The 25,601-nt window shown below is 36.8% G+C and overlaps 1 protein-coding gene and 2 pseudogenes across 1 annotated transcript; all 3 read left to right on the top strand.

Moving 5' to 3' along the window:
- LOC115693882 (26S proteasome non-ATPase regulatory subunit 12 homolog A-like) overlaps positions 1-25,601 on the top strand; it is a 91,553-nt pseudogene that overhangs the window by 30,681 nt on the left and 35,271 nt on the right.
- The window catches only part of LOC115693883 (26S proteasome non-ATPase regulatory subunit 12 homolog B-like), a 70,051-nt pseudogene that overhangs the window by 28,390 nt on the left and 16,060 nt on the right, over positions 1-25,601 (top strand).
- On the top strand, positions 2,702-13,548 carry LOC115693880 (disease resistance protein L6-like). Its single transcript, XM_030620945.2, has 4 exons — positions 2,702-3,264; positions 3,372-4,467; positions 10,253-10,534; positions 11,467-13,548. The coding sequence occupies exons 1-4, from the start codon at positions 2,702-2,704 to the stop codon at positions 13,546-13,548; spliced, it is 4,023 nt and encodes a 1,340-aa protein (XP_030476805.2).

The raw sequence follows: 25,601 nt of genomic DNA, 5'->3' as shown, positions 1-25,601 counted from the left end.
GGTGTGTGAGAGTTCTTTCGTTTTTGTTTGAATAGATGTCGCTCCAAATTTAGTTCTCAAGCGGCATCTTTCTTTCCTCCTGTAGAAACACATAGTATGTACCACAATCGAAAGGAATTACTATTACTTTACTCCTTATCAACAAGTGTCCAGGAGATATATATTAGCAAAATCCTTTATGATTCGACGATTCGAATATTTTTGTCATTGACTCATGCACATTAGCACCAGGAGCATGTGAGTATTGGTCGTTAATTTTCCTTTTTCATTTTTTTATTAATAGAAAAGGCCATAATTGTCCATATCGTGCGACATGCATCGCATCCAATAATTGTACCGTTGGACGGCAAGAACTTTACAAATCAAAGCACCTGCATAGGTTCCACACACCTTCCTTGTCACACCCCGAATTCATCAAGAATGGAGGAAGACACGGTCATCCTTTCGCTCAAAGAACGCAACCTCAAACGGAAACCAACAACCTGCTATCAATATATATATCTCAATATATATTATATATGTATGTGTATGATAAACGAACAGGTTAGTTCCAACATCAGAGTTTCTATAATCCATAAAAAAAAAGATCTGCACACCTCTCTAACTAACGACTAACTTAACTCATACCAGAAGTCCTACCACCGAAAATTCCCCGCTAATAGCGCTCTCGCCCTACTTGCCGCTAATCGAGGAAATTGAAAACGTTTAAGACGAATGGGTATGAGCAACTACAGCTTAAAAAGTAATACATCTCTTTTAAGCAGATTGAACAACCACTGTGCATATATATAAAGCAATACAGAAAACTCATATTTCAATCTCAAGATATAATATATATATATAAATATATCAAATCAAATATGAATTGTTTTATTTCAATAAAGCTTTATACAAATCTTAAATACTCATTTAATCCATCATCACAATTCAAACATTAATGGTTAAGTCCATTGATCAATCTCGATCAAATCACACGTCAATGGTCAATTCCATTGACCAATCTATTGCTTAATATCAAATCATAGTCATGACACAACGTTAGGTGACAAGACGACAAAGATTCCCCCTTGGCTAGGTCTCCTCCTATTATCAGTCGGTGGGTCGGCCCAAAAGGATATCTTAAAACTAATATACATACCTAGAAACTCCTAACCAAGATTCACAGCGTATTGAGCATTAAACCATCATCTCCAATAAACCATAATACCAAATCTAGATCCATCTCAAAATCAAAATACATCTTACAAACTAAAACATATATTCTTTCGCAACTCGGTTTATCAAACAATATATTTCACAAGATATTTCTTAAATCATTTCGGAATTCATTTCATAAATAACATTCACAAATAAATATGTATAATCTTTCGAAATGTCTTTCATAGAATGTTTCTCAAAACGTCTTTCATAAAACGTTTCTCAAACCATTAACAAATAACTTAAAAGTAGTAAATGCCCAATCTAGATTTTTATAGAACGAATATTCTCTTGGATAACTCATAGGACATCGAATCCCTATCGCTTTCAAAATATGAGTTTAGAAATTCATGGAATAGATAGCACCACTCACTTAAAAATGCCAAAAATAAAACAACGAAAGTTACCGTAACTGTTGAACTCTCAATCCTATCAAATGAGTGAGAAATAATATCAAAATCGAGTAAAACACTACCTCAACTACATACTCGCTAACAAACTAACTTTCACGCGCTCACAAAACTCTTGTCTGAAGTAGATATTCAAAATTATTCGCAACGCGGATTTTGAGCGCAAAATTTTAGAATTTCACTTTGACTAAGCCATTACTCCAAAGCGATTTTCGTCAAACCTCATGGCTTCACAATGTCTTAATTTATTATTTTCATGAAATTTCTCAGCTTAAAAATTTAAAAATCGGAGTTCGCAATTTAAATTTCACATAATTTCGAAATAGTGTCCTTACGCGTTGTCCGTGGGTGTACGCGCGAAACCACCCGCGAAACTCGGTTTCGCTCTCTCTCCCTTTATGCTCAAATCTCCTTTTCTTTTCCTTTATTTTTATCTTTCTCAGGAGAGCGCCCCCAATAAATGTTGCTGTCCCCACCTTTATTTTTTTTAAGACTAAATCTGCCACTTCTTTCTACCTTCTTTCGACCTTTGACCATTCAACTTTTTCACTTTTATACACAAATATTACAATCTGCATAGGCTGAGAATCGGTGGAGATCACCAGCAGTGGTTGGGTAGTGTTGTTTGAGCATCCTCAGGTAGTCGACTACTCCTTGCTCTTCTCTGTTTCCTGCTTTGATTGCTGCATTTTCTTCTGATTAAGGTACGTGTGAGTTCTTTTGTGGAGAGCGCTGTACAAGCACGCACAGATCGGGGATTCCATATATCTCCTCTGTTTCCTGCTTTGGATGGCAAGAACTCAGCATAGTTCGAGGGCTCAGAATCAGTAGAGATGACAGCGGTGGGTGGATTGTGTTGTTTGACCACTCCTCAGGTAATCGATGACTCCTTGTTCTTCTCTTCTCTGTTTCCTGCTTTGGTTGCTCCATTTTATTCTGATGAGTTCTGAATCGAATTCTAAGAGACATATCTGCAATTCCCAGATCTGGGATTCCGTATCTCTTCTCTTGGACTGTAATATGGCCTTCTTTTGAGGCGCTGTGCTCCATCAATCTTTTACTGCCTCTGTATTAGTATAAATAATCCTCCCCAGATGAAAAGAAAAGAACCCCCTCATTCAGAAAATCCAATATACGGGGCGTCTTCCTCATCAACCTTTCCACAAGTAGGTGATTATGCAGGCAGAACCAAAAAGCCAAAAGGAAAAGACTATGAAGTGTTCTTGAGCTTTAGAGGGAAAGATACTCGTAAAGGCTTTACCGATCATCTCTATACTAGTCTTGTCGATGCAGGAATTAATGTGTTTAGAGACAACGATGAGCTCCGTGTTGGTGAGGAGTTTGGTCAGGAACTTCTCTACAGTATTATGCAGTCTAAGATCTCGATACCGATTATCTCGGAGAACTATGCTTCCAGCAAATGGTGCCTTCGCGAGCTGGCACAGATGTTGGAGTGCAAGAGAATCAGAAGGCAAATAGTGTTGCCCATTTTTTACAAAGTGGAACCCTCACAGGTGCGACATCTTACTGGGAAATTGGGAAATGCTATCAAAGCACATAAAGAGAATTTAGACAAAATGGTTGTGAAGGAATGGGAAGAGGCACTCAAAGAAGTGGGTTCCTTGAAAGGATGGGAATCAAAGAAAATTCATAATGGGTACATTATTCTCCATCAAAACATTATTTAATTTCTCATAAATAATTTTATTTTGAAAAAGAAAATAAAATTGCCATCCTATACTGAATATCATTGTTATGTGACAGGTACGAGGGAGCATTGGTTAAAATTGTTGTTAGAGAAGTTATTAGTGAGTTAAAAAGAACTTTCCAGCTAATTGTTCCTAAAGAGTTGGTTGGCATTGATGATCATGTGGAAGAGATTATGAGCTTGATAGATGCTAAATCTAATGATACGAAGATTATCGGAATTTATGGAATGGGTGGCATAGGCAAGACAACTCTTGCAAGGGTCCTGTACAACAATCTCTCAAGTTGTTTTGAACATCTCAGCTTTGTGGCAAATATTCGAGAAACATCTCTACGTAGTGGTATTGAATGCATACAGAAGCAACTTATTGATGATGTACTAAGAAGTCCATATGATGTGTCCAATGTTGACGAGGGAATCACTATCATCAAATCTCGATTTACAAGTAAGAAAGTCCTCATTTTTCTTGATGATATGGATGATAATGCTCACTTGAATGCTTTGGTTGGAGATAGTAGTTGGTTTAAGGCGGGAAGTATAATCATCATAACAACTAGAAACAAGAGTATTCTTGAAGAGGCCGGAGCAGGCCATATGTATCCACTCAACGAGTTGCCTTTGGAGCAATCATTGATTTTATTTAGTAGACATGCATTTGGAAAGGACTCTCCATGGAGCGGTTATGAGGTTTTCTCTCGTGATATTGTATCTACTACTGGGGGGCTTCCCTTAGCTCTTGAAGTTATAGGTTCATCGTTACGTAACAAGGGAGAAGAAGTGTGGAAAGATACATTAAAGAAATTAAAGAACGTGCCTCATAAGAAAGTGGCAGAGAAGTTGAGGATAAGTTATGAAGCATTAGATTACGAGGAGAAACAAATATTTTTGGATATTGCATGTTTTTTCATTGGATCACCTAAACAAAGTCCGACTTATATGTGGGATGCTTGTGGTTTTTTCCCGGGGAAGGGGATTGCAACATTGAGTCTTATGTCCCTAATTAAAATTGACAAAGACGGCCATTTCATGATGCATGATCAACTGAGAGATCTTGGAAGGGAAATTGTTCGACTAGAAAATTTAAAGGAGCCTCAAGAGCGTAGCAGATTTTGGATTTATGAGGAAGCCGTTGATGTGCTTGATAGCAATAAGGTAAGAGCTTTCTCTACCAGTCTTAGATCGTGAATGAGTCCATCTTCGCTTTCTTGTTTGAAATATAAATTATTGTCAATCCTGAATCCTTAAAACTTGCTCCTTCTACCTCTAAAAGAGCTCTTTCGATTAATTGTTGTTCTGGCTTGATTCTGGGACATAATTGAGGAGAAATTTCTTGGTTGTTGATATATATATATATACATTGTAGTATTGTAATGGGGACACTTGTCTGGTAACTTCAATGCTGGAACCAGAGAAAACTTGACATGGCCATGCTTTTCCGACATATCTGTTGATGCGCAAGTTTGATGTTTGGATTCATCTTTTGATTTCTTGTGAAGTTTTTTATTTTTTCTTTTGCTGAGTATTGACTTCTCATGAGTTGTTTGCTATGATAAATGAGACCTCCATTTATTTGTGATGATTAGCTATTCTGGTTCTGTAATTTTTGTGAGGATATTATTTAGTCACAATGGGTATCCATGCACCTTTTCAATCATAATAGTCATCACTTATTAGACATTTTGTTATAGTTATTGTTGAAATATACGCAGTCATGTACTAGATTCCTCTAAAGATATGCTTTTCTTTCCTTCTATGATGGCTAATTTTACTTTATTCATTCATTTCTAAGGCATGTTCAACAATTTTTTTGAGATGATGTATATCTTTCTTATTGATCTCTTGATATTATTTATTTGTCAAATATGAGTCCAATATGATAATGATTTTTTGATAATATTATTTGACAAGTATGATTTTGATATTTGTTATTTGTCAAATAAGAGCCCCCCATTGCTCATAATAAATGATAAATCCATGCTATAAAATATATACGTAAATAAAATTTAACATATGTGTACAACTAACTGGCATATGTTACGTGGTAAGATTTGTTGATTAAAACTCTGCATTAGATGAAAAAAGTTAAAATTTTACAATAGATGGTATTAATAGAGCCGTAAATATTTTACTTAGATTTCTAACGCTAAAAAAACTTTTGGCTTCTACTGTGCACTTTAGTCTAAAGATGTTGATCTTCCCTATTCTTATCAAATTTGATGAATCTGCAAAAACTAGAGAGGCGGTCAACGACTAATGCCAACAACCCGCATGGATAGAGTAAAAGAATAAGGCTGAAAGGTTTCGGAACGAGCAATAGAAATTTTTTTGTTCGATAGAGAGCACTCATGTTGATGAAATTATTTGAAACCATTGAATGTAATAACTTTTAAAATTGTAACCCAATGACATTGTAATAGGTATACATTGTCTGGTTTAAGTAATGATAATAGTTATTACAGTGTTTGGTTTCTGTTTTATTCGTGAATGACACAGGTAAGAAGGGGGGATAGCGGTAGAATTCCCAAAATACCCCTATAATCAGAATTAGAGGGAATATGATGATCATTTCTTTTATAATCAATCCTGATTCATAAGTTTAATACCCACATGAACCTTTAGATATACAATCATCAAATATTTATTTATGATTGTAATTAAAAATTAAGGACATAACATGTAATTACATGAAAATACATATTATATTATAGTAATTATCAATTAATAGTCAATCATGAGTGTAATAGACCACAAATATCATCAAGATATTACAATTTAATATAGGAATTTTTCTCTATCATGTAATAATTAATTTATGATTATGGTCAAATATAATCATATAACATGGGATCATGAAGAACAAATATTATTTGTTACATAATCAATAGTATAACATAATTATTTCATCACAATCAAGAGCTAATTAATATTACTTGTAATTTAGATAATCATTGTATTATGAATACTATGATATAAAGTAATGAAGAATTTAGATAACCGTACCTAATAGGGAGCAACTAATATTTATTATAAACAACTTTTAACATAATAAATTATTATGTATTATCAAGATAATCTATTCAGTATTTCATCGACAACAATTATATATTTTATTTGTTAATCATATTACACGTGATCAAAGTCAAGATAAGTATAATTGACGTTTTCATGACATAAATATTATACATAAATATAGCTACAGCCAGGCTGTAATAAGGTATGAGTATTTTGGAAATAGCTATTACAGCTTGGCTCTGTAATAGCTATTATTGCAAGTAAATATATTAATAGGCTATAACAGCCATTACTGCAACTATACATGCTGTTATAATCTAAACATATTGTAATAATCCCATTGCTATAAAAAAATATATGTAACTAAGAATTATTATATGTGTACAACTAAATGGCAAATGTTATGTGGTAAGATCTTTAGCTTAAAATAAGATGTTAAAATCTTACAATAAACAAGACTGATAGAGCCCTAAATATTTTACTTATAAATTTAACACTCAAAATACTTGTAGCTTCTGCTGCGCACACTACTATCAAGAACTCGATCTTCTCCCTTCTTCTCAAATTTGACCAATCTGCAAAGAACTGGAGAGGTGGTCAATGACTTGCAGTAATAATCTAAACTGCGACACTTACCATATCGAGACTAACTTTTTTGGGAACTCCATCAAATACGAATGGAATGCACCACCATTCAGACCATATCTCTCTAACTCTTCCCATTTTTAGTCCCCTGATTGGTTTGAGGAATGAATTGGGCACATGTCAAATGGTTGATGAAATAATTGGTGACTAAGCAAAAATCACCCGCAACATACTCATGCAATTCCCCGTCTCACATTCTTTTTCTGATCCATGCGTGCTTTTTTGTTTTTTCTCTGTTTTTAAAGCTCCTCTACAAAACGTAGTCTGATCAGATTTAGTTAATCACATACTTACCTTCTATTTAATCCTCGAAAATTACGGGATATTACATTACAGTAGAAAATGCAAGTAACTCTTAAATCTTGTGCATAGCACATGACTTACACTAATATTAGGATCTACAACACTTGAAAAATAGAAAATCTAAACATTCTGTCCATGCAATATAAAGAAGCGGACGTTATAAAGAAGTCATACACACAAAAAAAAAAAAAAAGGAGTTGCATAAAGAAGTATGTGTTAATAAGAAATTAAGATAAAAAAGTGGGAAAGACAAATCGAAGTAACTAAAGAATAAAATATATACTTGAATAATGTGTCAAAAGGGATACATTGTGGAAAGTCATTCAATTTCAAGAATAATTATGGGAAAGTTATTCATGGTGGATGCAAAAATGGAAAAATTTCTAAACTTCACTAGTATGGATTACACGTGCGTGGCATGTGAATAGAGGCTTTTCTCGTTTGTTTTAGATAGCCAGAAAGTTGTTGAGTTATGAGTAATGACATAGCTGCAAGGATTTATGATATGTATTTCATCTTTAGCAAAAGAAGGAATTTCTATGTAGGGGAATTTTATCATACGCATGAAGTTGAGTCTATCAAAATTAAATATGGTCACATGATGTGTTTAATTGGAGAAAATAAAGGAATTGCAAATGACATGACATACTATTTAAAAAAAAAACACCTTCTAAATTACTCTTAAAAATACGAAAAAATGTGTCTATTTAAACTTACTTATTCAAAAAGAAGTGTTGTTTAATGTGAACATAAAAGAAGTAAATATTATTAACTGATATCACTAAGGGCAACGAAAGAAAGGAACTAAAAATAATGTTGTACTGTAAAAAAAACAAATAAAGGTATCTAAAAACTACGCCACTCAAAATGCAAAAAGTAGTGTCTGGTCCAAGGATATTACTTTCGAGAGAGGTATCTGTTAATCAAAACATGAGTAACGTAGTGTTTGTTAAATGTCATTTTAGGAAGAGAAATCTCTTTTCATGCAATAATTAAGTAAATTACACTACTTGATGGGTTACTTCGATCTCGAATTCTAGAAATGAGAGAATTATGAGTAGCACAACGTTACATTATACTGTGGTTATAAGAATATACATATTCGCAATGATATGTTTTCAGCAATATTTTTATAATTTAATTTGAGACCCCTATATATTCCCCACAAACGTACATCTACAATCACATAATTGGAAAGTTTTTAATGTTTAAGTATTATCAAAACTAAAATTTTAACATGATATTTATTAATGTTGGAATTTAAATATTTTAACAATATATATATGATTTTTTAATAGAGAATCATCAAAGTTCCTGATTTAGTGATATAAAAACCTTAAGTTCACAACTTTTTTAGAAGTTATAAAAGAATGATAATTAGTAATAAAAACTAAAAAAAAATTCAAAACCATATATCTCAATATTATATGAATATTTTTTTATTCAATCATCAAATTTTGGATAAGTAATAATGTTGATTCTAAATTTTTCAACATCACGTAAGTTTTAGAACCACGTATTCACATAATAACAGTTAATAATGTCCTTATTTTCTAATATGATATGAAGTTTCATGTTTGGTTCTTTAAGCAGCATGATAAAGACTACATTTAACTTTGATTGATCTCGGCAAGAAGCAGACCAACAGAACAGGATATAATGACATAATTATAATGCCATGACTATCGTTAGTTAAAAACACACTAAATATAAACATTGAGATGCATAATATAATGGCGTAACAAGTTTATCTTTTGAGCGAGCATATTTTTGCACAAATGAAAATGTAGTCAACTGAATAGAACATTGCTTAGAACTGAAAACAGGGTGTCTATGAAGTTATTGACAAAAATGCAATAAATATACAAGAAGCTTTTGAAGGAAAAATAAATAGTGTCTCATCCGAAAGACTAAAAGTTTGAAGGAAAAATCCAAACTACCAAACAAATCAGTGTTATGACTCTCACCTTTTGTGCTCAACGTGCAATTCATCACCTAAAACAAAAATCAAATTTGGGTTCCTAAAATATTCGGTTACAACAAAAGAAAAATTTAAAAAACTTGAGTTCGTTAAGTATCCAATTTAATGCACGACCAAAAAAAAAAGTATCCAATTTAATGAATCTTCATGTCCAATCTACCCATAAACAAGATCTCATTAATTAATGGGCAAATTGATCAAAAACTTAGACGGCTGCTATTTCGCTATAACAAAATCAACACGACAATAAAAAGATAGCATCAAACGTAAGTAGTAGTAATCAAAAGAGAATTAAAAATCGTTTATAAAACATTTGATATATGATTGACTTTTCTTCCGTGTGTACAATGAAAAACACTGATTGAAGAAAACAGACAAGAAAGGAATGTAAAACACGTGCATACCTTTTGGGATGACATTCTCGTTTTCATTTTGTTATTGAGAATTACAAACAAGATACAACAGAAAAAAGGGGGGGGGGGGTTGATGGATTCTACATGTGGATTCTTTAATCTTGATACATGTTTTGATGGCAAGGTTGATAGATGTATATGGACTATGAGAGTTGTGTTGTTTCACATATAAAGGATATGAGTTAAGGTTGTGTTGTTTCACACAGGATATGAGTTAGGGTTGTGTTTTTTCACACTTAAAGGATATAAATTTTGATAGATATATTTGAAGTAGTGTATGCATAAAGAGAGGCATTCTATTGTAATTTTGAAAGGATGCAATTTTTAGGAATTCAAAAGTTGCAAATTGTGAAGGTCATAATTAGAAGAGGAAAAGTTTGGAAATATCTCTTGAGCTTCACATATTTACATAAGTTAAATAAATAATATGCAACCATAACCTGTCATTTCACAACTTTAAAGTGAGAAGCTTACACTATACTAGTATGACACAGCAAATTGAAATTAGTCCACCTTTTCTTATATATAGTTGGTCCCTTCTTGTCACTCGAAAATTATGGTCCACAATGTTTCCTATTTGCAGGGCACTAGCAAGATTGAGGCCCTTCGGCTTGACAAAAATGGCTCGGGAAAAAGGTACACAGGTGAACAATTTAAAGAATTGACCAACTTGAGGTTTCTTCATGTAAAGAATGCAAATCTCATTGGGGATTTCCAAAACTTGCTTCCACAATTAAGATGGCTTTGGTGGGAGGATTGTCCCTTGCATGTCCAGATAGCCAACTTTCATCCGAAGAAATTACTCGTGCTCGATTTGTCGTGGAATTTTATTTCGGAGGACTGGAGAGGATGGGGTCTATTCAAGGTAAAATGTAGAGAAGGCATACCCCTTGTGAATAATCATATATTGTCGAAAGTCCCATAGCATCGAGTTCTCCTTTTGTTCTTTTGGAAAGGTTTAATATCCTTCTTTAGACTAAGGTTTTTTCTCTACATATAAGAGGAACTTGTCGACAACTAAATATACCATAAGCTTCTGCCCTTAATATCTTAAATTGATAATATCTTAAAGACAAGTCGAGCTTAGGGCATATATAAAGAAATTTTTTTAATTATATTAATCAAAATCTATTAAAATATAGTTACAGTATTTGTGCCTATCTTGATTGTTTTTAATCTACATGGCTTCTAAGTGATTTCTCCGCAGTAAAAGTATGTCTTTTCAGCGGTTCATATTATATTTCTATATCAATTTTCTTTCATGGGAAATGAAAAGTTACAACTAGTAGGTATCATTTGGTTACGTTTACACAATCACTCTAACTACTTTTTACATGAAATACTAGTTGAATGATCATAGATAGATTCAATTATTTTATAAACAAAAGTAAACACTACTACTTCAAAGTAAGGGCATTGCTTTATAATAGTTTTTGTGAGGGCGAGTTGTATGTCATTTTTGTGAGTGCTAATCAGTTGATATTTATTTTAGCCAAATTGGAAGATATGCCTAATGCAATAAGAAAATATTGTTGGCGCTTTTATATCCCTAACATTCTTTTTGCAATAGAGATGCTTAAAAACATTTATATGTTGGTTACATAGCCAAACACTACTGCTTAAGAAACATTTAAATAGAACAAAGCGAAGTAGTGGAGTATCATAGCAATGATAGCATGGGAACCGTGCAATGAAGCATTTATATGTTTTTTAAAATGACTGAAAAAGCAAAGAGTAGTGGTAAAAGCATACATTGTAGCGCTCCAATCTCATTGAGGTATCCTCTCTTTCTTTCAGATGTCGACTGAGCTCAAAGTTCTCAATCTCACTGGTTGCCCATTTCTTAGAAGAACTCCCGACTTGTCCACTTTCGAAAGCTTGGAGATTCTGATTCTTGAAGGATGTTGGGATCTAGAAGAGATTCATCCTTCTATTGAAGACATCAAGACCCTTGTCTCCTTAAATGTCGGGAGATGTAGGAAACTGGAGGAATTACCGGCAGGATTAGGTAGAATGAAAGAATTAAGGGAGCTTCTCTTAGATCATACAGCTATACGAGATATTCCTATTTCAAGAGGTTGTTTGCTGAAGCTAAAGACTCTACGTGCCTCATCTTGTGAAGAACTTGCTAAACTTCCAGAATCTACCGGCTACCTTTTGTCATTAATTCAGCTGGACTTATCTTATTCACAGATTGAAGAATTACCTGAATCCATTGGTTTTCTGATGAAGCTTGAGACTCTTGATGCCTCTAATTGTGCGTCATTAGCCCTCATTCCTAGCTCCATTGGCCATCTAACATCTCTGCAGCGCTTGTTATTACAGGGATGCCGCTCATTGAGAGAGATCCCTGACTCGATTGGAAATTTGGCATCATTGACTGAACTAGATTTAAAATTTACAGCAATTGGGGAATTGCCCGAAAGCATTGGGACTCTGCAGAATTTGAGGATCTTGGACATTCTTGGAACTCCCATTACAAAATTGCCTGGTGCCATTACAATGTTGGCAAAACTCCAAGAGTTAAGTGCTTCAAGATGCAAAAACATGGAAGGAATACCTAGTAATATAGGTGAGCTGGTTTCGCTAAACAAGCTTGATTTAGACAAGTCAGCCATTGCAGGCTTGCCGAAAAGCATTTTTAAGCTCTCTTCTCTCCAAAACCTCAACGTTCGATGTTGCGAAAAGCTTCGAGAATTGCCAGAACTACCCTTTGGCTTAACAGCTCTAGGTATCACCTGCCAGAGTCCGGCATTGCCACATCTTTCCCAACTGACCCTTCTCAAGGAACTCACAATTTCTGATTGCCCTTGGCTTGAACGTCTCCCAGAGCTTCCTGTTGGACTAGCGGTGCTATATATTGCACGTTGCGCAAAATTAAAAGCGCTGATGAATTTATCAATCTTGAAGCACTTATTTGAATTGATTCTTGACGAGTGCTTTGAGCTAACAGAAGTCCCCGGCCTGGAAGGTTTGCAATCCCTATCCAACCTGCATGTACAGCAATGCCCCAAGATATGTAGGCTTGACCTGAGAGGCTTACACATCGATGAGGTGTTCCCAGATTCCTCGAAGTTAACGAGCCCAAAGGTAACTCAGCTTGAAGGATCGCTAGATGAAATTCAAGGTCTTGGTGGATCAAAATTCTTGCAAATGTTGGATATCCCTGACTGCACGGTCGCTGGACAATCTCTAGACCTTTCAAGTTCTAAATATCTCAGGGAACTACTGGTTACAAATTGCAAAAGTCTAACTGAAATTCGAGATCTTAATAGATTAGAGTCCTTAGAAGTTTTGGATATCTCCGGGTGCACGTCCCTGAGACAATCACTGGACCTGTCAAATTTAAGGCATCTATGGAGATTCTCTGCTGAAAAATGCGAGAACCTAGTTGAAATTCGAGGCCTTAACGGATCAGAATCGTTGAGTTATTTGGATATTTCTGGGTGCACATCCCTTATACAATCACTTGACCTGTCCAATTTAAGGTGTTTGTGGAAATTTTGTGCTGCAAACTGCAAGAACCTAGTTGAAATTCAAGGTCTTGATGGATTAGAATCCTTGAGAGATTTGGATATTTTTGGGTGCACGTCCCTTAGACAATCACTGAATCTGTCAAATTTAAGGTGTTTGTGGAAATTCCGTGCTGCAAACTGTGAGAACTTAGTTGAAATTCAAGGCCTGGATGGATTAAAATCCTTGGGAGAAGTGGATATTTCCGGGTGCACGTCCCTTAGACAATCACTTGACCTGTCAAACTTAAAGAATCTGCGGAAATTTAGTGCCGCAAACTGTGAGAACCTAGTTGAAATACGAGGCCTTTATGGATTAGAATCCTTGAAAGAATTGGATATTTCTGGGTGCACGTCCCTTAGATAATCACCGGACCTGTCAAATTTAAAGAATTCAGAGAATTTCTATGCTACAAATTTTAAGAACCTAGTTGAAATTGGATCAAATCCTTGGAAGTTTTGGATACCTCCGGGTGCATGTCCTTAGACAATCAATGGACCTGTCAAATTTAAAGAATCCGGAGCACTTTATGCTGCAAAGTGGGAGAACCTAGTTGAAATTCAAGGCCATGATGGATCAGAATCCTTGAGAAATTTGGATATTTCTGGATGCACATCTCTTAGACAATCGCACAACGTGTCAAATTTAAGGTACCCGAAGAAATTCTATGCTGAAAACTGCTAGAAGCTAGGTGTAATTTGAGGCCTCAATGGTGAGAATCCTTGAAAGATTTGAATATTTATGGGTGCACATCCATCAAATATCTCTGGATCTGTGAAGTTTAGAGAAGTTGAGAAGATTCCCTGGCTGCAAACTGTGAGAATTTTGTTGAACTTCGAGGCCTTGATATTTAGAATCTTTGGAAGGGTTGGATATCTTTGGGTGCACGTCTTTTGTACAATCACGTCTTTGTGGGAAGCATATTGGAAGAATCTAATTGAAGTTCATGGTCTTGAAGGGCTGCAGTTGTTGGTAAGTTTGTTAATCTTTGGGTGCACATCCATGCAACAATGACTCGACCTTTCAAGTTTGAAGAGTCTGAGGGAATTCTATGCTACAAACTGCGAGAATCCAGTTGAAACTCAAGGCCTTGACAGGTCAGAATCTTTGGAAAATTTGAACATCTCCTGATGGATGTCCATTGCATAATCAATGGACCTTTCAATGGAAAACATCGGAGGCTGGTATGTGTTGCAAATTGCAAAAATGAGTTTGAATATCTCTAGTTGCATGTACATTTAATCACTTAACCTTTCAAGTATAAAGATTCTGAAAGAATTAGATGTTGCAAACTACGAGATTCTAGTTGAAGTTCGAGGCCCAGTTATGATCTCTAGAAAGTTCAACTCTGGATCCACATCCATTGAAAGATTTCATGCTGAAAATTGCCGGAGTCTAGTTGAAATGCATGGTCTTGACAGGGTGAATTATTATCTCTAGTTGCACAACTATCAAAAGATTGGATATCTCCGGTTCCACTATCTTCTAACTAAATATTTTTGGCAAATCAAGCGCTACCTGGTATTCGAGTTGTGGTTCAAACCATCTACTTGTTTGGCTTTATTTATCTGTCTCATACTCTTCTTCCTTGCTAGCTTTTCGCAAACTCTGATGTTTGAGATGTACTTAATGGATTTGAACACATCTCAGTTTACCTTGCATTCATGTGGTTAACAATGTAGGTATTACTCACATTACGGTGAGTACCTTGAGATTTGTTGATGCTATAAGGCGATATATGAGATTCCATCGGTGAAGAGAAACCCAGAGCAGTAGATACTGGTGAAGCCCTTTTGTATGGGGAGTTGTCAAGTCTTCACTGAGTTTTTTAAGGTACAGCCGCTCATTCGGTGATTTAATTAAATGCAGGTTCTACTGAAAATATGCTGGTACTTAGTTCTGTCACCACATGATCCTATGCAGACGAGCCTTCTTAATGCCACTCTGGAAGTTAAAAATTTCTCAGAAACTCCCCAATTCAGGTACCATCTTTGAATTGTTGTTTGTTATTGGTTGTACATCTTGCATTATCTCAATAATGTGCCATATAATTTGGTTGACCATGCCTTTGATATTTTAATGCAGGTTACTGCTAAAACAATTGGTCACGATGGAGGTTGTCCAACAGACTCCTCTTTAAAGCAGTTTCAAAGATGAATTTGAGAATGAGAAAACATGCTCAGAGGTACACATGTTGAGAAGGCAGCTGAAAATCTTAGACAGAGAATCATTGAACATGTAATTACAAAACTCTGTCGTTTTTCTTCTTTTCATTGGATCATCATTCAGATTTGACTCACTCTATTATCTGCAGAATATTATTGTTGTTTTGAAGTATTACTTGAAGATTACTTTCAAGAGACTTGCAGAGCTGTTCTGCCTCAGTATCCAGGTCTGATAATGTGGAACATCTATTTATGTTCTTTATCACTGCCACTCTTTATGAATGATTGCCTAGACCCCTCATTTAACCCTTAGCAGCCTCTCTGCCTGCGATCCCTGATTGGGGCATGGTTGCTGCACTTGGATACAAGTTTCAAATTATTGTAAAAGAGGTTTTGGTGCCTTGGTTGCCAAAAGGCTTATCATGGATTTGAGAGTGTTGTCTTCATAGTTTTGTTCCGAGAACATTTCTGGCCGACATATACGTGTACACTTGGCTTAGTCAACTCCTGCTCATAAATTTGTGATAGCTGGTAAGTGTCATTGTCTGGCATTGTGAAACCATTTCTTGTCCCATGGAGCCTGAAATTCTAATGCGCTTTAGAAGGGTGGGAGGAGCTATGCTATATTGCTAAAATAGCTGAGCAAGCTTTTTCTGCTAGTATTCTGTGTTACAAAAGTATGTCGCTATTAGAGCTAATGTGTTCAGGATATCTGCGTAGATGAATCACTGAAGGGAGAGAGCTCGGTTTTTTTGGGGATCTGTTAACGCTTTTGTAGAGGGCTTTAATCAATCACATTCCTCAATTTATTAAATCAACACTATCATCTGATAGATAGATCGTGTAATAAGAAAATAAAATACCTTTATCTGATAGCTAATGTGTTCATGACCTGTAAGTTCTATATTCCCATTTTAGGAAGCTGAGAAGCATCTCTCCGAGATGGTTGTTTCCAAGTCCCTGGTGGCAAAGATAAGCCGGCTGATGGGATTCGTCTGTTTCCAAACGACAAAGGACATCAATGACATCTTGAACTCGTGGGCGACAAATTTGGAGAAAATCCTTGATCTTGTCAAGAAAAGTTGCCACCAAGTCCACAAGGAAATCATGGTTCACAAGGCTGCTTTGAGAGCTTGAAGATGTCCTAGTTGAATGGATGATCTCTCTCCCCTTGAGCCTCCCTCTCTCTATCGCCAAGAGAGAAAAGCTGAAGAATGCTGTTTCCCATTGTGCTCTGAAGTGGGGACTGAAGATATTCATCACAGAACTCTCGTGTAGCTGGCTTGAATTTGATTGCATATTCTGCAGGGGGACCAGATCTGGGCCTTGTTTTGGACTGATGATATGCCGAATACACTTTCGGCATTGGAATGTGTTTTGGTCTTTTAATCTTTCCTCTTTCCCTCCTTATAACTGATATTTTTGTGGGCTCTCAGGATCCGGAACTTGTACCAATGGAACAGTTATCAGCACAAGATGCGCACTCATTAGGACGGAAATGAGCGCCTTCTTACAAAACTCTGATTCGCATTACAAATTCTGATGGTGCTTGTGTTTCCTTAGCATCTGGGATGACATTACCTCTCCAAGAGTAAACGCTAATGAATGCTATTCTTTTATTTTATTTCACATTTGAAATGAGCACCAGTTTCTAGGGAGCTTCATTTCAATAAGATCACTTTTTATCGCCGGGACGTTATTTTAGTGAAGAATGCCATTATAAAACTTACTTAGCATATGTCAGACAAAGAAAATTAGTGATTTTTGATGTACTAACTTTTCTCGTTATATGTATAGTCAATGCTTTGAAAACTATATCGATCGTTATAACATCACTCAAAAATTATTTTTGAGGTCCTTGTTAACATAGCCAACTATTTATGAGAAGTAAATAGTTTTTTCTTTAGAAAACGTAATATTCAATTTAAAGTGGTTAGAAATACACGTTTTACTACTTTTAAAGTGTTGCAGTGTTCGACAAAAAAATATAGTAGCGAAAATTAGAGGTAACACAAAAATCAATTTTGTTTGGCCATTATTTGAAGATCTCTTTGCCACGTACTTGAAAAACAATAAAATTCTTTAAAAAAAAACTGCTATAAAGCATTCAGAACATTTAATTTGACAAAAATTAACGTAAGAAAAAGTTTGTGATGTTCATTACAGTAAGGCCCAGCTGATGATAAAATCGAATTCTTCATTGATCAGGAAGAGCAATCATTGAAACAGATCAATTCTTGTGAAAAAAAGGCTATTAAACTTTTCTAATGAACCGGTGGATCGTACGCTTGACGAAGAAGAAGCCAACGATTTTAGTTGACATTTTTCGGCAAATTGGAGTGGTACCAATTTGAAAACCCTAATTCGTTTTTATTTTTTTATTTTTTAACATAACCTTAAATCCCATCTCCCCTTTCTTTCATACTATTCTTTTCTTTTCAATTTTATTCAAGATAAGAACATCACAAGTGCCGCGTTCATGCCACAACTTTTTTTTTCGATTACTTAAGTGCCATAACTTCTAAAATATGTTCACTTGAGTGCCATAACGTTCAATCAATCACTTAAGTGCCAAAAAAATTTTAAAAATGTTTGCCAAGGTGCTAGAAATTTGACATGGCATAGCACTTGTGGAAAACATTTTTAAAAAAATTGCGGCATTCAAGTAATCGATTAAAAAATTATATGGAATTCAAGTGATCGGAAAAAAAAATTTATGACACTTAAATGCACCCTGTACATAACTTATGGCACTATGGCACTCAAGTGGGTATTGTACAAAAGTTATGGCACTTGTAGTGTCTTTTTTCCATTTTGTGGCATCGCTAATTGCTATGTGCTCAGCCACACTTTTTAAGTATCTCCTTGTGCTCAGCCTCTCTCCGTTTAATTGTGAAATTTGGATCCCACTTTTTCGAGTTGCTAGTTTACTGGGTTCAGCCTTGCGGCAAGTAATTAGCAGAGCAGCACAATGCCATCATCTATTTCTTTCATCCTCGTCTTCTTCTTTTTACTGCCGTCATCTGATTTTGCATTCGTTTTGTTGTCTTCTTTACTTTTGACCCAGATGCTTCTCTAGTTAACTTTCTCAAGAGGTACGAGAGCTTCTTCAGTGATGTGGTTTTGTCGTGGTGATGCTCGTGCATTTGTTTTCTATTTTTGAGCTTCATTCCCTCTTTTCAAGATAAAATGCATGTGTGTGCAGAAAAAAAGCTTAAGAATCTATCACTTTAGACCTTAGTTTTCTGTAGAGCTTATTATGATCATTGATCCAAAGTATGGTCCAATACCAATCATTTGAGATGAATCTTAATAACCTTTACCATAAGGATTATATTTATAGGTACTTATACTGCAGGGATTGCGTCCCATACGTGCATTGATTAGATCTTGAACTGTCGTTTTGTGTAGCTGTGACATGCCACCTATGTATAACTATCCAAAAAAGTCCTCGGCATATCTTTATGGAAATTGGCTCTAGGCAATCTGTTGAGATGCAAGATCTCAGGCCTGGTGCTTGTGCTCTAGAATCTAGTATGGCAGAATCCTCTAAAATCTGGTATTGTGGAATCCCCTTCTCTTTCTCGCCTTGTGTTTCTGGATTTTCTCCCATGATTGCACCAAATTTTTAGCTCTTCTTGTCTACTCATGTATAAATCACATTACTTTCTTTTCATGTCTAGTTCAGGATACGTTTCATGATTTGTCCCTTATGAGGATATTTTAGTGCTTGTGCTGTTTGCAAGTTTTCAATTGGTTGGGATCCTCTTGATAGAGATACCGTATTTGTATTGCACCTTGCTATTATCCTTTGTGGTTCCTTTTTTGACTATATTTTCATTCTATAATGAATAATTTTCTGTGCTGTTAATCAAATAGTTTAACTCAAAGTTTTAATTGTGCTCTCAACATTGGTTGGATGGTGACATACGTGTCGCTGTTTTCTTATCAACAGGCTTTGACAGCAATGGTGCAGCAGATCATGCAAAATATTGACCAGAAGCCTGATCTTGAGACCAAGATAGAGCTTATTAAGACACTTAACTCTGCTGCTGCTGGGAAGGTGAATATGTGAAATCAAACTCTATTGCAGCTTATGTTCATGAGCAATCTGTTTTTATTCATGGTTTCTATAGCTAGTTTCGTTATGCAGATATATGTCAAAATTGAGAGGAAATTGAGAGAGCCTAGTTGATCAAGAAACTTGCAAAAATAGAGGAAGAACAGGGTACTACAGCAGCAGCTGCTGAATTGATGCAATAAATTGTTGTAACTAAAAGTTGACTTCTGTTGTCACTGCTCCTGTGATTGGATTTTCCTTGTCCAACATTCCTATGATGGGTTTGAATTGCAGGTAGAAACTTTTTGAGCAATGGCAAAGACGGAGAAAATTGCCTTTTATCTTTGAACAAGTAAGGGTTTTTTGTATTGCTTTTAGCCGTTTATGCACTATTACTATGGTTGGTATTATGAGAAGAAAGCAAGGCTGCCCTATATTTCATCCTTCCATATTTATGCTTCGATTTTCCGAGTTACTGCCTTAATACTTTATTTGGGAAGGAGGGGAAGGGGAGGAAAATGAAATAAATTCTTGAAACTTTTATGAGAAGAAGTGGGAAGAAAATTCAAAATTTTTCTCTTCCTTTCCTCCATTTATAAAGCAATGCAGCTTTTCCTTTATCACGACGGTGCATGCTTGCTAAATAGACCACAAGCATAGGTCAATTTATGCGTCGTCGCTATCATAGGGTTCATCATCAATTGGAATCAACTAAACTTCAATTTCATTCATCAGATGTATGGAACTTCACTTGACTTCCAATTGATGCGGATCGGCCATTATCCACAAGATGCTCCGATGAACAATCGATGTGTCCGTTTATGTGGCAAAACATGCCATGGAGTCAAACATGTGAAATTGACCCTTGGAAGGCTGAGGTGTCGCGCGACCTAGCAACTCAGTCATCCGGATACTATTGTTTCCTTCCTCCTCTAGCTTGTGCTGTCTATTTGTTTCAAGAGGAGGCGGATCTTATGGCACGAAGGAGATTATAGACCTGGATTAGTTTAAAAAAGAAAGGGATTCTACCACAAACAACTTGCTTGGAGACTGAAACGAATAATAAGAGGAGTCCGATTAGTACATATCTAAAGTGCTTGGCATCAGGGGCTTGGAATTTTTATTTTGTCGTGGACTCTCTTTGCGGGTCTGAGCCGACAGCTTTTGTAATCTCTTGAACGTCGGAGAATCATGATCACATTCAGGTCCCCACATTCGCATAAAAGAATAAGGTGAGCACAACACCCATTGGTGGATGAGGTGATAAGGGTTTCAAGGAAGTTCAATGGAAAACCCGTGAGAAGTTTCTTGCATTTTATGGGAGAAATTCATGGTCACTTCATGACCCTTTCAGGTACGATTGCCAAGTGACTTTCGTGGAAATTGTCATGAAATTGAAACTGAAACCAGCTGAATGTGTGACATTCGAGAAAACGTAGCACCTGAATAGATCTGTTGTCATTCGAAAGAAACCAAACATTCATTTCATCATTTAAGTAGGCAATGCAAGAAAATAATTTCAAGGGGTTTACATACAACGACTGTTGTAAAACAAATGCGAAAAAACAAAAACAGAACACAAGGATTTACGTGGTTCGATCACAAGGTGATCTACATCCACGGGTGAGGCAAGACAAGATTCCACTATAATCAAAGAAAATACAGTTTTCAGAAGTCGAAACAACGACAAAACCTCATGGCTCACAAAACTCTCCGAAAACAAAATTCTCTTTGACTATTTTACTCCAGCTCGAGTGGACTGCCATAGAGATTTGTTCATTTGCTCCGGGTTGGGCCTATCAGCCCAACCCGGAGCAAATGAACTAAATCTCAATTTTTTCTCCACTTTTGGGTCGCACAAAAATATGTCGGGTCGGGTGATGAACCAGACCGAGTACATAAAATTCAAGACATATTTAACAAATCTCCACCTTGGCTTGAATTTCCCAAAACAAAACAGTCAAGAAGCCAAACACATTCTCTCGACATCCCTAAGCCTATGTGAGCTAACTCGGTGTAGGAAACAAGGGCTGCAACGAAATAACATATCCACTTCAAAAACAAATGTAGAACTGTCATTTACCTCACCACCAAAGCCCTAGAAGGGGCAAACTCAACCAAGCATGCCAATCAAGTTCAAGCAATGCTTAAACTTGTTGGCGGGGACTGGCTTGATCAACATATCAGCAGGATTGTTAGCTGTACCAATTTTCTTTACCGTCATATTTCTCTCAGCAACTGCCTCTTGAATAAAGTGATACCTGACATCGATGTGCTTAGTCCTCTCATGATATGCTTGATTTCTAATCAAGTATATAGCACTTTGATTGTCACAAAAGACAACCGAATTGTCTTCTTGCTGGAGCCCAAGTTCCTGAACAAGATTCCTTAACCAAATACCTTCTTTCACTGCTTCTGCTGCTACCATATACTCTGCCTCTGTAATAGACAAAGCAACTATCGACTGTAAGGTTGACCTCCAACTAATAGCCCAACTAGATAGTATGAAAAGATAGCCAGTCAAAGATCTCCTCTTATCGAGATCACCTGCAAAATCGAAATCCACAAATCCCACAACTGAGGTACCGTTGGAACTATTTTTATCAAATACTAGGCCCAACTCTGCAGAGCCTCTAAGATACCTAAGTATCCATTTCACTGCCTGCCAATGGACCTTTCCAGGATGCGCCATATATCTACTAACCACACTAACTGTCTGTGCAATGTCTGGACGGGTGCATACCATAGCATACATAATGCTACCAACTGCACTGGAGTATGGGACACGAGACATCGCAGCCTCCTCGACCTCTGATTGAGGTGAATGTAGAGCTGAGAGTCTAAAATGGGATGCCAACGGTGTACTCACGGGCTTAGCGTTTTGCATGCCAAACCTCTCAAGTACCTTCTCAATATAACTCCTCTGTGAGAGATATAACTTCTCTCCTTTCCTGTCCCTCTGAATCTCTATTCCTAAGATCTTCTGGGCAGGACCCAGATCTTTCATCTCGAACTCCTCACTGAGCCGTTTCTTCAAGATCAACACATCTAACATGTTCTTTGCAGCAATGAGCATGTCATCCACGTATAAGAGAAGATAGAGAAAGGATCCATTTGAACCCTTCCTGAAATAGACACAACTATCATAGTTGCTCCTATGATAACCGCTCCCCATCATAAAACTGTCGAATCTCATATACCACTGTCTTGGTGACTGCTTCAGACTATACAAGGATTTCTTCAATCTACAAACATGATCTTCCTTGCCTTCTACATAATAGCCCTCGAGCTGGGCCATATAAATAGTTTCCTCAAGCTCGCCATGCAAAAAAACAGTTTTCACATCAAGTTGCTCAAGCTCTAAGTCAAATTGAGCAACTATAGCTAGCAACACACGAATGGAAGTATGTTTTACCACAGGGGAGAAAACTTCATCATAATCAATTCCCTCCTTCTGATTGTAGCCTTTAGCTACGAGCCGAGCCTTGCATCTAGCATTTTCAACACCTGGAATTCCTTCCTTTTTCTTGAAGACCCATTTACACCCAATGGCTCTTTTTCCCTTAGGCAACTGCACCAAGTCCCAAGTCTGGTTCTTGTGAAGTGATTCAAGTTCCTCAACCATAGCAACGGCCCATTTCTCTGATTCTGTGCAAGTAACAGCTTCCGTATAGGTAGAAGGTTCCTGAATACCCATATCTTCTGCTGTCGTAAGAGCATAAACCATCAGATCAGAGAACCCATATTCTGAGGAGGCCGGGTCTGCCTCCTTCTCTGCCAGTAGCAATAGAGTATGGCTGCTCCACCTCATCTACAGCTTCCTCATCTGAACTTGAATCAACAGGAGCAATTTGCTCGTTCAAATCATTCTGAGAGGTCTTTTCTGGAAGCTCCACCTGAACCTCCACCTCATTCGTATCACTCTCATGTTTTCCTGCAGACTCATCAACAACTTTCCTTTGATCAAGCATATGCATTTCATTAAATGTAACATCCCTACTAATAATGAACTTAGGTGAGTTAGGTTCGTGGCACCATAAACGATAACCTTTCACCCCATCAGCATACCCAACAAAAATACATTTCTTTGCTCTAGGTTCTAACTTACCATCCTTAACATGATAATAAGCAAGGCATCCAAAAACCTTTAGATTAGAATAATCACAAGGCTTACCTGACCACATCTCAAAAGGAGTCTTACATTCTATTGCTGTTGAAGGAGAACGATTAACCAGATAACAAGCCGTGTTAACAGCTTCGCCCAAAAATCTTTTTCCATGCCAGCATTAGAGAGCATGCATCTTGCTCTCTCCAATAGAGTTCTGTTCATACGTTCTGCCACTCCATTCTGCTGTGGAGTGTGCCTAACTGTACGGTGTCGAACGATACCTGCATCTGCACAGAATTCATTAAAATCGCCACCACAAAACTCAAGACCATTATCGGTCCTAAGACGTTTAATCTTCTTCCCTATCTGATTCTCAACAAGGGCTTTCCATTTCTTGAAGGTTTCAAACACATCACTTTTTCTTTTCAGAAAGTAAACCCAACCTACCTGGAATAATCATCAATGAACGTCACAAAGTAAAGAGCACCACCCTTAGATGGAACCTGTGCTGGTCCCCATAAATCAGAATGGATATAGTCGAGTGTACTCTTTGTCGAATGCGTCCCCGTACTGAATCTGACTTTGCATTGCTTGCCAAGAACACAATGCTCATAGAAATCTAGCGAGGTCGTCTGCTCCCCACAAAGTAAACCACGTTTACTCAAAACTGTCATGCCACGCTCACTCATGTGGCCCAAACGCATATGCCACAATTTCGTTCTATCATTATCAGAAACGGAATTGCTTGTGCCAATTGAAGGACCCATAACTGTGCTACCCTGCAAATGATACAAGTGATTCATCTTGCTTCCTTTCATCACAACCAGATTGGCTTTTGAAACTTTGAGAACTCCACCTCCACCTGAGTATACACATCCAATGGAATCCAAACTGCTCAACGAGATAAGGTTTCTCTTTAAGTCTGGTATATGTCTTACTTCAATCAAGGTTCTCACTGCTTTGTCGTGGCACTTAATCCGAACAGTACCAATACCCACGACTTTGCATACAACATCATTCCCCATCAAAACTGATCCGCCATTCAATGGCTCGTATGTGGTGAACCATTCCCTATTTGGGCACATGTGATATGATGCTCCCGAATCCATTATCCAAACATCATTGGAGAAATTAACAGCAGAGCATGCTGTAAGAACACTGTCTGACACATTAGACTCATTTTTTTTTGGGTAAGGCACATTAGACTCATTTTCATTTGCAACATTCGCCGAATCTTGTCTTTGACCTTTCTGCTTATCCTTTTTCTTGAGTGAAGGACAATCTAACTTGTAATGTCCTTTTTTGTGACAATAGTAGCACTCAACGTTCATCTTATCTCCAGGTGGCTTAGATTTTGAACGACCAACAAATTTCTCTCGGGAAGCTTTATCCCTGCTCTTGGTCCTGCCTCTCACAAACAAACCATCTGCTTTGTTTTAACTGGTATTCCCATTCAATTTTGTTCTCAGTTATGCAGAATTCAAAGATGCTTTAACATCCTCCAAAGTTATGGATTCACGTCCATAAATGTCACGCCCCGTACCCCACGAAGCGTGAGCATCCCACCTTCGGTCGATAAATTGCGACGTCCCAGGAAGCGTCGCCGACCCACGCCCACACAGAGATCAAGCACAAGCGAAAGTATAAAATAACAAACCCAGACAATTACAATATGAGCCAAGGATAGCCATCCAATAAACAACGATCAACGCAGAAAATATGTACATACTTATATTACTATTTTAAAACTCTTTTTACAGTGTTCACGACAACCAAAAAGGAAACACCAACAGCTGGGAATAACCCAAACAGCCACTTCTCCGTTCTGCTTCATTCCCACCGAGGTGTATGCTCGACGACTGCCAGATAAAGTGCGATATTCCCAAAAAGAGGTGGTGACCTCGACATCCTACTGCTGGGGGTCTGAAATGTTTCGGTTTACACAACCGTGAGACGAATCTCAATGAGTTCAACCCCTAAACCTAGGCTAGGCTAGCATGCAATCTCCCCGACTGGAAACAAACATTTAAAATCATAAAACAACCATAATCATACAATTCTCTGACCCTGCAGGTTAGACAGATCA

The sequence above is a fragment of the Syzygium oleosum genome, unplaced genomic scaffold (assembly GCF_021117445.2).
Source record: "Syzygium oleosum isolate NSW1041296 unplaced genomic scaffold, Sole_v2.1 Sole_v2.44, whole genome shotgun sequence".
In the NCBI taxonomy this organism is placed as follows: Eukaryota; Viridiplantae; Streptophyta; class Magnoliopsida; order Myrtales; family Myrtaceae; genus Syzygium; species Syzygium oleosum.
Note: the sequence above shows the minus strand (reverse complement) of the source record. Positions and strands in the feature narration are given on the sequence as shown.

Bases quoted from the DNA above. Each gene is read 5' to 3' on its own strand.
- LOC115693880 (XM_030620945.2), top strand. From the start codon at position 2,702: ATGAAAAGAAAAGAACCCCCTCATTCAGAAAATCCAATATACGGGGCG. The intron at 3,265-3,371 runs GTACATTATTCT...GTTATGTGACAG, and splicing joins TCAAAGAAAATTCATAATGG to GTACGAGGGAGCATTGGTTA. The intron at 10,535-11,466 runs GTAAAATGTAGA...TCTTTCTTTCAG, and splicing joins GAGGATGGGGTCTATTCAAG to ATGTCGACTGAGCTCAAAGT.